The sequence below is a fragment of the Salmo salar genome, chromosome ssa02 (genome assembly GCF_905237065.1).
Source record: "Salmo salar chromosome ssa02, Ssal_v3.1, whole genome shotgun sequence".
Classification (NCBI taxonomy): Eukaryota; Metazoa; Chordata; class Actinopteri; order Salmoniformes; family Salmonidae; genus Salmo; species Salmo salar.
Genome location: NC_059443.1, coordinates 38,781,264 through 38,793,445, shown reverse-complemented (window position 1 = coordinate 38,793,445; position 12,182 = coordinate 38,781,264). Strand labels below are relative to the sequence as shown.

Genomic DNA, 12,182 nt, shown 5'->3' with positions numbered 1-12,182 from the left:
GCAAGGAAAGCCCACACCACCAACATAAACCCATAGATTCAATACTGTCACACCAGGAGGTGCCTTGATTTTATTTAATCCGGTTATTCAGGGCTTATGCTCCAACAGAAGTTGAGGTGATTGTTACATACCATCGACAAGACATTTATTTTGACACTAGAGTACATTATGACTAATAAAAGCATTCAGCAGCACAGTAGCACTTGACACGATTGCAAAATGGCAGAAGAAGGATTCTGTTCAACACGAGACATAGACCTAAAGTTTCACATAGTATCAGTTTTGCATTATGATTTGGGGATGTTACAGAATGTGTGAGCTGGATAGAATATATATCACGGAGGACAAGTGAGAGAGAGTAGAGCTAGTTTTTAAAACAGTGCTGTGGCATGTGCTTATAGACAAAACTACTGGTCCCCAAAAAAGTCCCTCAGTTAAAACCCAGCATACTCTTTGTCATAAAAAGTGTGCCATCGGATCAGGAAATGTATCATGCAGTAAAGATATGTATAGAAGCTGTTGTGGGTAGCCTATTATTTAAAGAAAATCGGATGCTCTTGGTGTGTTCAGATCCTTTGTTTTCTTTCTCACAAATGTCCTTGGTTTTCTCCCTTTATTTGCTGAAAGACATTAATTTGGACAAATATGGACTGTGTGTCAGTGTTGACTTTTTCTCACAATGTTGGATAGCTAAACAGATAGAGCTGTAAAACAGAATGTGCGTATGCATGCTTGTGTGTGTGTGTGTGTGTACTTACAGTACATAGGACACATGAGGTCTTTTTTTTTCTTCACACAAACGTGTCAGTGCTGTGGAGAAAAAGACGATATCCAAAACAACAATACAATGATTTACATGACTCCATTTCCCATGATCCTTGTGAGATCTTGTGAGTGTAACCATACAGTACTTACTTGCAATGGAAAACACCACAGTCACTCCACAGAGGACACAGATCTTAAGGATATTCAAGCATCCAATCACCTCATTGGGGGCTGCGTCTGTGAGCGTAGACAAAAAGGCAATGCAAACATAACTGTTAAGTTATACAGTTATGGACCTCACATAATGATGACAGACCTGAGGGTGAATTCAATTTACACTCGGTGAAGGCCCATGACTGACTGAAGCTGTGTGTAGTGGAAGCACAGATGTATAAAAACATTTGAGCCATGTGAGAAATAGCCTAGTGAAATACACAGCCTCTCAGTAGTGTTAACTAAAGCTCACCCCAGGAGAAAGAGGCAGACAGGGGTGAGTCCAGCGCAGGGTGATCTTGCACACTACAGGTGTAGGAGATCCCAGTATCCACAGACCCCCGTGGGGGGAGGGACAGCACACTGATTACGTACACTTCCTTTCTGGAGCTGTCTGTCACCTGTAAACACTCTCCCATCCAATTAGGAGTTGAGATCTTTGGAATTAGGCTGTGTGATTGGTTGATGTGAGGGTAGGCAGGGTGAAGGGTGCAGTTGCTGCCAACAAAGTGGTGGGGGCTATCTTTTCCACTCTGGTGTGTCCAGGTTAGGGTGAGGTGGTGTGGGTGGAACCCACCGGTGACGCAGAGGAGAGCCCACTGGTCCGTCTGGAGGTCCGAGGGGACCTGGAGGAGGAGTTGGGGCACAGAGGGGGGTGCTAGTAGGGGCAGGAGGAGACATGGGAAGGGGGTGATGCAATACCATCTATCTCATGACATTTACATTTTAGTCATTTAGCAGACACTCTTATCCAGAGCAATTTACAGGAGCAATTAGGAATAAGTGCTTTGCTCAAGGGCACAGCGTCAGATTTTTAGTCTGCTCAGGGATTCAAAGCAGCAACCTTTCGGTTACTGGCCCAATGCTCTTAACCACTAGGCTACCAGCCGCTCGTTAGAAATATGTCAGATTGTTGACATTTAACCATTTTTATACTGTATGTCATATTTCACTATTTCAGCATATTCTATTCAGACAATGCTGGTAATACAGTTGTGGCAAAACAACACACTCATGGTTCTGTAAATGGTGCAGGACTTTGCAACGTGCACCCCACTGGAGAAACGCTGAGAGGAACCTTCTCTTTCGCATGAGGGGTTTGCACATAATCATTTCACGATCCCTCTTTGCCTTGTCCTGTGGTGAGTTTCAATTCCCTGCAAAGATCAATATAATCCACAATGCATTGTGCCATGGTGATTATATCTGGATTTGTCACGAATCCACTCAGGCAAAAAGATGAACTGAAAGGAAATTTCCATGAGACCAGAATCTTTTGAGATTTGAGCTTGGTTAGGCCTCTTTATGGTGATGCATAGCCCACTGGTTTAAATGTAATAACCTCCCTGCAAACCGTTAGGGTTCAAACAAATTCTCAAAGGATACATATGAGAGACAATTACAACAACAACAACACCAACAAAGACAGAAAAATGATGAGAAACTCTAATGCGTTTCAATAAGACATTCCAAGAATAAAGCCGGATGTATTCATTTCTTATTAGAGCTAGTTCTTTACCTGGTCCCATATTAAAAAAAAAAGCTTAATCCTATGGTCATTATCATGCCAAGCAATGGCCATATGAGTTGTCAAGATAGCACAAACAGATTTGGGACCAGGCTAATTTACTTCTGTCTTACCCAGGACAATGAGTTTTGTGCCGCCCCCTCGCTCTGGATCTCTGTGTAGGACGTTGACCTCGCAGTAATACACACCGGCATCCTCCACGGACACCTCGGTTATCACCAGGGACGTCTGCCCAGCTGAATCTGGGATGGGGATCTTTTCGGCCCCCTCTATCTTGAACCAGTCCACCCCGTAGGACGTGGCCTCGAAACGGCAGGACAGGTTGGCACTCTGACCCCGCATTACAGTGAGAGAAGGGGGCCACTGCCTCACCTTTAACCCCTCTGCTGTTACCATCCTTAACGGGGCTGAGTGAGGACACATTCAGTGAATGCGTCTTCATCAAAGTAAGACAGAATATTTCATTTTGACAAAAAAAAACAGCAAGACATTCAGTTCAAAGGCATTTGCCCCAAAGCTTGCCCACGATGTTGAGGTGTATTTGGAGATGATCACAGTATTTTATTAAAGTCAAAATGAGTGAGTTGGAGTGACTTTCTCCCTGAATAATGAGAGTTAGTCCTCTTATCTTGACAAACAAACAACTAATGACTCTATACACTTCTGAAAGTAATTAGATCGTCAGTGTTGTCAACAGGAGTCTTGATATTGCAAGACTTGAAGCCAAAACAGAAAGGCAGAATTTATGCAATTAGGTAAATGTATATGGACTGTAATATGCTTAGGGATATTGTATAATACATATTAATTATGACACTGAATATGCTGAAAAATCATAAACATAGAAAAAATATATTTATTTGTAAGAATATTGGTAGCCTAGTATGATTGGAAGACACTAACCTGGTATTGGACCTGCTATCAACAGAAGCACACACAGGTCTAGGATATTTCTCATGCTTTTGTTCCTCCTTCTAAACTCCAGTGGCGAAAGGACTGTTTGAACAGTGGCTTTGAATGTCAAGCTTCCCTCCAAAGACAATGAGATGTCAGCTTGTTTTTTTGCTTCATTATGCTCCAATGTTCATTAATAGGCCATGCTCCAAAACAAGACAAATCTCAGCGCCTGTTACGTCAGACGACACAAGCCTGTCTTAGCAGACAAATAGGCCTCGCTCTTGGTGTCTGCACAAACCGCAATGCAACAGTAAGCAAAATGCAGTCTACAGAAACAAACAAAACAAAACCATCAGTCTATTTCACAATGATAAGGTGCTCATTGAACAGAACGTCAGTTAGCTAATTACTTAACAACAAAGTGGTTAATGTGTGAAGAATAAAATGTCAAGATTTGAGATTCCCTCTCATTTCAAACCATCATTAAAGTTGAAATTAGTTTCAAGTTCAAAACGTTTTGTTTATTTTTATTATGAACGATTTTGTAGAAGAATATGTAGAAGAGCGTTTTTTGTATGGCTTACACATGTTCTGATGAATAAGAGAATAGTGCAGTATGTCATACTCCATGTATAGGATACTTTAGAATATGAGTGGTTTCACTCATCATCATCATCAGTCTAATGTTTAGGTAAAGCATATAAAAACGACATTCTGAGTTTACTTTGTGTTTACTTTAGTTGACTCCAGTGTCCACTTAGTTTTACCACAGCTTTGACCTCACCCAAAAGCTGACCCCCAAACCTGTACCACTCACAGCCAGAAGCAGAACAACAACTTGACAAAAATGGAAACAAACAGCCTCTTATAGCCCTTTCACTGGATTAAATATGTTCCCCATCCCATAAACAAGAGAAGTGGGGACTGACCTACTCTGTGCACCTCAACAGAAACATTTGCATAACATTTGGCAACTGTTTCTGACATGTATTAGTGAACTGCAGTTTCCATCCATCTCTCAATGATCTTTACTCTCTTTGAAAGTGTGTAAATAATTTACAGAATTCTAATGGAACTATAAGGTCCTATTGATTATGTATTACTAGATGTTGGATGTTCAGCTGACTGTTTTCCTCTGTATTGAAATATCCTCATGATTTACTCCTATTCAAAAAGCCAATGTACAACTTTGTAGTGGCATCAAGCAAAGGTAAAAAGTTCGACTCCGTAGCTGGAACCTTACTCAGGAAACGCAGCTCACCTAACCTCGCTTTCCAACCACAGGGGCTGAGAACGCAACAACATATCACATCAAACTATGACAACAATCAACCACTCTCACAGAGTTCTGTTAAAAACAACATTATTTTTATTGATTTTTCTCCCTCTGATATATATATATATTTTTTAACTCCACTTCTATAGATTTGGGGAAAAAAATTGTCCACTCACTTAGAAATGACAAAAACAGAGACAGAACAGAGATCAAATGAATCAAAAGAGTCATCATAATCATCATCGCTTCACTGCACAGAAATATGTCAAGATGGAAGACGATGCTGTTTGTGTTCCTTTGTTTTGTTCAGTAAGTTATATCAATGCAATCTTGAAAAGTCAACACAGACAGAAATAATAATGTTGAGGTCTAGGGGTAGATTGAAACCAACATGCCTGCCATGTGAAGGTCAGATAATTCACACACACACACACACACACCCACGGACACACACACACTCACAAATCAATAACACAGATTTACCAGGGTGGGAACCTGGCATACAGAGAGGTGGCAAGGCAGCAGGCAGCGGGATTGGCATGGGGGAGGGGCACAGGTGGTAGGTTTTCTCCACCGAGAGGGAAAGGAGATGGAGGAGGGAGGAGGAAGTGGGCCAGAGGGGCAACGAGAGAGAGAGATGGGCATGACATCTCCATAAGATGTCCGCAAACACTAACCAAGCATTCTAGAGTAGACTCATCCACTGGATTGCTAAAACAACCTAATATTTGTTATTAGTTCTCGCACTGATAAAAATCACACTTGTCTTTGTTAATTGTTATTACCTGATTGTCATAGTTTTTCAGAAGTTTCAAAATTGTTCTGGTGAAACGACAGTGTCATGACAACCCAATCTTATATTGTGTCATAAATTAAAATCTATACATCTCACATTAATAGGACAGTTTCAGACAGTTTGCGACTTAATCACAACGCACAGGTTCTCTCCCATTTTATCCTATGAACACAAGCCAGAACATCACTTGATGATGTCATTCGACAAGAAAAATATATAGTTCCATTGTCAGTTTTCGCCATGGCAACCAATATTTACCCAGTTGATTGACAGGCCAAATGGCAGGTTTGTGCTGGTGACTCACAAAGGCCAAGTAAAAGGGCACTCAGTGTTGGGGATGTTAGGCAGGCTTCTAATGACTAAGGAGACTGGCTGGTGGGCGCCTCCATTGTTGCCTAGTAGTGTGCAGACTCTTGTTGTTCCAGCTGTGGATGGACCAACACTGGTACACTGTTAATTGGCCACTAGCTACATTCTTAGAGAGGAGAGGGTGATTGACAAGCAACCATCTGTAGTCCCCACCTGTCTGTGTGGATGGAGGTGGGAGTGAGTGACTGCTGCTCTTGCCTCTGTGGCTCGCAAGTATTACTTTAACCCACTATCCACACAAACAAATCCAGTCAATATTTTACATGAATAATAATATATCCTAATTAGAATTCAGAATAGAAATGCAAAATATCCACCTCTCTACATAAATGTATCTATCTTTTTTCTATATATTCTGTCCTTGTGTATCTATCAATTCAACTACTACCAACTTACTATAGTACCTAGCTACCTCATTCAACTTCCAAGTGTATCCTTCAGTGAGTCAAGGCAAATATCCCTTCCTCTGCTTGGCAACATGTAGTCAGCATGTTTATCCAATAATGACCTATTTTCATCATGTAGCTAACCTCAGTCCAGCTTGTTGTGTATCGATGCACTCATTAGTATAGCTAATGGAAATCTACTGGAGCTTAAATACACTCGCAACGTTGACTCTGCTCATAAGAACTGAACAGGCCTTTAGATTAGCTGGTGAACAATAGCTCATTAGGATAACACATTGTTATCTAGCTAGTGGGCTTTGGTGTGAAGGACAAAAGCTGGAGAGACCTGGCTGGTACTAAGGAAATCATTTATATATCAATGAGTCTGTCCCTCAATAAGACATATCTTCTTATGTTTAACTGATACATAGTACCGATACTGAAAATCTGACATAATTCTGATAATTTATCATGTTAGTTGAATATTGACCAAATACTATCATGGCTACGGTTCTATTCCTCTTTATCTCATCTCGTTCTATTGTACATCCTATCGTTCTAGACTCTACTCCTATTAAAGAGTCGGCTGTGTTTGTCAGACATAAGCCTCCAGATACACAGTATCGATAGGTATTGACATTTCCAAAATTAACATTTGGTATCAATCATTTAATTGAGTACAATAATAAAATATAATGTACTATAAGGTGCCATTATACAGACAATTGTTAGACATCTCATTATCCGAAAGAACAAAATGAACAAAATGCGCCTTGACTAGCTACTCTTTCAACTGACATGAAAATAAAAAGGAATGACTCATTCTTCAGTGTATGTTCTCTAAACAAATAGTTACCTTAGTTGACAATATAGCTTGGCCAAAATGTTTCGGAGATGGGGAGAAAATCAATGCGCAATTAGGGGTGTCTTGTATCAAGGCATGATAAATTATGCTCTCTATTCTAAGGCCTTAATATAGACACTTGACAGTTCAGTCTTTGGACCCTGGTAAAGTGAGCCTGGGGAGAAATTACTCTATTTCAAGCCATCCAGTCCAATGTATTGATTAACCATTGCATTTGGAACTGAAAGTCTGTAAAGGAACTGTTTAATGTGGCGGGACTGGAATATAGTGCTTATAGTGATTCTGGATCTAACACAGATACACAACTTAAAAAAACGAGTACATTCAAACGGAGACTGGGTGTATAGTTGTCTAGCTTCTACTGCTACTCTCCCACTGTATTTTCATATACAACTAGACTTGTCATCCATAAATAAAAAAATACACCACCCAAATATGGTTATAATTGTCTTCAGAACATTTAAATAATCTCATATATAAATAAAGCAAGTTAGTTTATATTATGTACATCAACATAAGCCAAAAAGTGCTGCCTAGCAATGCTCGAGTGGCGCCCGTAGAATTAGCATCGCCACCATTTGTTGGGAGTAATGAACTACAAGTAATTACACCACTTACGTCCATTAGAATCATACAGCATATCTCTGTGCTGTAATTACAGGTCAAGCTATATGACACCACACCATATCAATAAAGTGTAAACGCTCATTGATAGGCTAGCAGATAGAGTCATGAAATGCTGCCTGTACACAGACAGTGTTTGTGATCATTGCAGTGCTAATGCTATTCATGTTACATGGTGTAATCATAGACATCACTGTGGTATGTCTTCCTTCAGGAGGAACAACGCAGTGGCCATTTTAGGAATTCTATCTGAGCTGCTATCCTATCAAGTGTCTGCCTTGTCTTTTCTCGTTCTCCCCCATGGAGAGTTCACTGTCTGGTCAGAGTCATCCCATCTCCCTCTGCCTCAGACCTTTGTCTGTACCAGTCTGGGCTTCTTCCCACTGAGTGTGGAGGTCCTCTCACACCCATCGAGGAAGTGTATTCGCTGCATCCTTCCTTTTCCCATTTCCAGTCCTCTGATTAACTTTCACATTGATGAAGAACTCATGGAGACCCTCAAACTCATTTGGGGTTATTACAAATGCCCACCATACATATCGCCCTCCATTGCATGAATTTAAAAGCATATCCCCCAGCCTTTCCCCCAGCCTAAAGCCTTTACACAAGATACAGCTTTTTGTTTTTCAAAATCCCCCCCAAAACGAACATTTACATGCTTTTTTTTCAAACCCACATTGAGAAACACGACTGTATGTTTTTCCTTATTTTCTTTTCTTTTTTTCTTCAAGGACAGAGGTATGTACATGCAGAAGTTTATTCCACTGATAAAATTGAGCTGGGTGCTAACATGGGACAGAGTATGTGAAAGAGAGAAGACAGAAAGACAGCGTCAGTGAGAGAGGGGGATCGAAAACGACAAAGAGGATAAACAGAATCACTGACCAAAACAACCTGCTCTTGTGCTTGAAAATCGATACCCATCAATGTCCTGTGAGTCTGAGCAAAACAAGATGAACACAAGTGTGTCTGTGTGTGTTACCCTTCAGACATACCAATGACTGACTACATTGCATAGAGCAATGGGCATCAACAGAACATATCTCACACTATATTCAGTGAGACAAACAGGTTTTCATCGACTAGCCTCCTGCTAAAGGGGACATTCACTCTTGCTAGGGCTTCACATCTCTTCATACATTAGCACACTTCATAAAATAGTATTACTAAAACAGTTCCATTCTTGAATAGATTGTTAGGGGCACCCTTAAATATCATAGCACAGCTTAACCGGATTGGATGCCTCTTCTATATCAGAGTTAGCAGGTATGTTGCAAGTTAAAAATAAAATCGAACAAAAAAAGATGACAGCTATTCGCAGAATACTGAATACAGATGCTGCATATTCCTGTAAGGTCACGGGAATTGTGGGTAGTCAGAGAGTTGCTAGTGTGAGCCCATCTCTCCATGCAGGTTGGTTCACTATGGGGGGAGTTTGCATATAGACATAGGCACAGCAGGACGTGACAGAGAGACAGCGGTTGGGTGGTTGGGGTGTCATCGAGCCTCACAGTGCACGTCTCGGTGGTTGATCTGTGCAGGTAACGTGGCTGGATAATTGAGCCCTGGGGGGGGTTCAATCAGGGCCCAGGTGTGGGGGTTTGTGAGGACGCGCCGCGTCTGCTTTACAGGGACGAGGGTGTCCTTGAGGAGGATCCTGTCAGGGGCCAGGATTGAACGTGATTTATGGGGCTTGTCCATGGCTGGCGGGAAGGACACGGGGGAGGCGGGGAGTGTAGGCCCCGTCACTTATCCAGTCATAGGTAGTGGCTAATTACATCTTTATCTCCTGGTGCGCCTGTCCTGCCATACGGGGGCTGACTGACTTACAGGGACGCTGCTTTACATACATCGCTTTAAATAATTTATCTATTGAGCTGGTCTGTCTGGAGAGTGACACGCTATGAAAGCTGGTTGAATATGTGTAATATGCTTTATACAGTTAACAGCATGAAAACAAAGGTTTAAATACATACACGTATACAAACAATATTACACTTCATTGACTGCGGACTCTTTCGGATGAAAAGACTCCCTCGGGATCAACTTCGATGTGTTTTTAAAATCCTTGTCATGGCAAAAAAGAGCACAACTTGAAAACCTTACGACTTCGTCTTTTGTCGTTGTTGTTCAGTTCAATGAGTGTGATTTCTCCGAGGGATTAAGTACAAAATATTTTTAGCACACACGGCTCGTCAGCTCTGGAGTAGTATGTGTTCTTTTTTTTCTCACATGGAATTACTTTTCATATTTATTTAAATACTTATTAACATCATCAGTATTATTATCAACACCAAAAAAGTTATAGCAGTTTAACCTTGCAGAGTAAAACGGACAGGGGAGGAGTGGGAGTGGGAGGGAGGCTTCACGACAGGAACATCTCTAATCGGTACATGCTATCAACAAGCGACAAGGAACGAAGATGACTGGTCAACGCCTTCAAAGCAGGAGATACGATTGTTATTTCTACAGTCCCTTCCTGGTTATGAAAACTGTAATAGAGGCTGATGGGTAATGTAGTTTTTGATGGATATTTTAGATTTTATTAGCCACTACATTAGCCACCAACCAAGGAGGGTTGGATGTGGATAGACTGCCTCTAGTAACGGCATGGCCTCTGTACTGCATTATATTTACACACGGGACGGCGCACAAACCACCTTAACGATGGGGGGATGGGGTGGGCAGAGGATGAGGGCTTTTTAAAGAGGGGTGGGGGGTGGATGGAGGGGGGGTGAAGTGGGTCTTCTCACATGCTTCTTCTTGGTTGAGATCCCAAAGGGATGCACTAGAAGGGCAAAGGCTTTATAGAACCCCCACTGCCCACCCTTCATGTGTGTTTTGACATCATTCACAGCAGCCGCGTCATATACACTGCCACATGGTTAAAAACGGAATAAAACGGTACTCGTATGATCATAAGGTCAAATGTCACAGGACCAACGGGCCAATGGACAGCTTTCAACAAGGTCACGTGACCCTCATCAGATTAATGAATAATTTTCATTATAGAGTAGTTCCAACCATAAATAGTAGCGTTGTCACTCCTAGTTTCCAAATGTTCATGAACATTATCGTAGATTAGTCATGATTTAGATTTGTAATAGTATTATCCTGGTGTTAAATATCTGTTTTCATCATCATCATCACAATTATCATTCTTAATAAACACATTATAGACATCACCATGGTGACCCTCATTGGAAACAGGATGAAGAGAGAGAGTGGTATGGTGATGGTGGCAATATAGGTAGCGAGGGGGGAGTTGGTGTGGGTGTGAGATGCGATGCGTCAATGGCTCCTGGAATAATGCATATTATTTTTGTTTCACAGTGATGGGTTCGTAATTAAATAAATTCCTTCTTCCTTCCGCAGGCAGGATGGGACTTCCGGGAAAAGCTCTTAGACCTTCATTAGGAGAGAGACAGAGAGGCAAAGCCAAAAGCCAACACCCGCACTCACCCCCACGTTGACGGCCACGCCTCGCCCATACACGGCTCCCGGCCCTGCATCAAGGGGCCCGGGAGAGAAGGACAGGCACCAGAAGGAGAGAGGAAACCGAGGGAAATAAGAGTGAAGAACAATTCGTAAGGGAAAAAGGAAACAACCAGAGAAAAGGTAAGCTACAAGTAAAAAGAGGTAAAACATTTTGGGATAGGAATGAAATCTGAGTGCAATGACAGGGACAGAGTGTGAAACCATCCCCGAAGCTATCTGATATTAGTCAGAGTGGTTCGATTTTCGGTCTGTGTCCCATTCGCACAGACGGTTCAGACCCAGCTTTTTCTAATGATGAAGGGGGAAGATTAGGCGAAAAAAGGAGAGGAGAAAGACAGATGATGGCGAGATAAGACACGGAGGCCGACAGAGGAGGGAATGGAGGAATGCACCGCAGAAAGATGTATGAGACTGACTGGGGGTGAGTCATTGGAGGGAGACTTGCCGAGGAAACGGCAGAACAAGAGAATGAAAGAAGAGAAAGGGAGGAGATGAAGGGACTCACTTAAGATGGTAATGCCAGAGCGTGGAAGGCGGGAGAGAGGGAGGGATAGAGGGAGAGAGAGAACACAGTGTTGGAAATCTCTCATTGGGGAGCAAGACGGGAGGAGAGAGAAGGAGAGAAACGACAACTTCCTGGGGTAACAGAACAGGACAGAACAGAGGGAGAAATGGAGGAGAAAAGCTCTTTGGCGTAATGGGGCGGCGAATAAAGAGATGACAAGATGGAAGGAGGGATTGGGGAAGGAGGGAGGGAAATGAGAAAATCCAACACCGTGAGCAGGGAGAGGAAGAGAGATGGGGATGGGGTAATGCAGTGTGTGACTAGGTGTGTGTTTGCATTGGTTTCCTTCTCTAAGTATGAGTGCATGCACATGTGACTACTTGTGTGATTGAGTGAAGTAGAATGAGCTTAGACACATGTATGGAAGTGTGTGCGCGTGCATGTGTATGTACAGTATAGT

At 42.1% G+C, this 12,182-nt stretch overlaps 1 protein-coding gene and 1 long non-coding RNA gene across 4 annotated transcripts in view; one reads left to right on the top strand and one right to left on the bottom strand.

Annotated features, from left to right (window-relative positions):
* Positions 1-37: 37 nt before the first annotated feature.
* Positions 38-12,182, bottom strand: part of LOC106582734 (igLON family member 5) — a 155,938-nt gene continuing 143,793 nt past the window's right edge. For 2 of the 3 annotated variants that reach the window (XM_014166130.2, XM_014166112.2), the window contains 4 exons: positions 1,232-11,225; positions 916-1,002; positions 759-810; positions 38-620 (listed from right to left, as the gene is read on the bottom strand). In XM_014166130.2, coding sequence (XP_014021605.1) covers positions 11,122-11,225 — 104 coding nt within the window. In that variant the 3' untranslated portion in view covers positions 38-620; positions 759-810; positions 916-1,002; positions 1,232-11,121. The remainder of the gene's footprint in view (positions 621-758; positions 811-915; positions 1,003-1,231; positions 11,226-12,182) is intronic. The other variant, XM_045703931.1, reaches the window with a different exon arrangement.
* On the top strand, positions 8,565-11,607 carry LOC123729289 (uncharacterized). Its single transcript, XR_006761027.1, has 3 exons — positions 8,565-8,652; positions 11,095-11,337; positions 11,518-11,607. It is a non-coding gene; the product is annotated as an uncharacterized lncRNA (long non-coding RNA).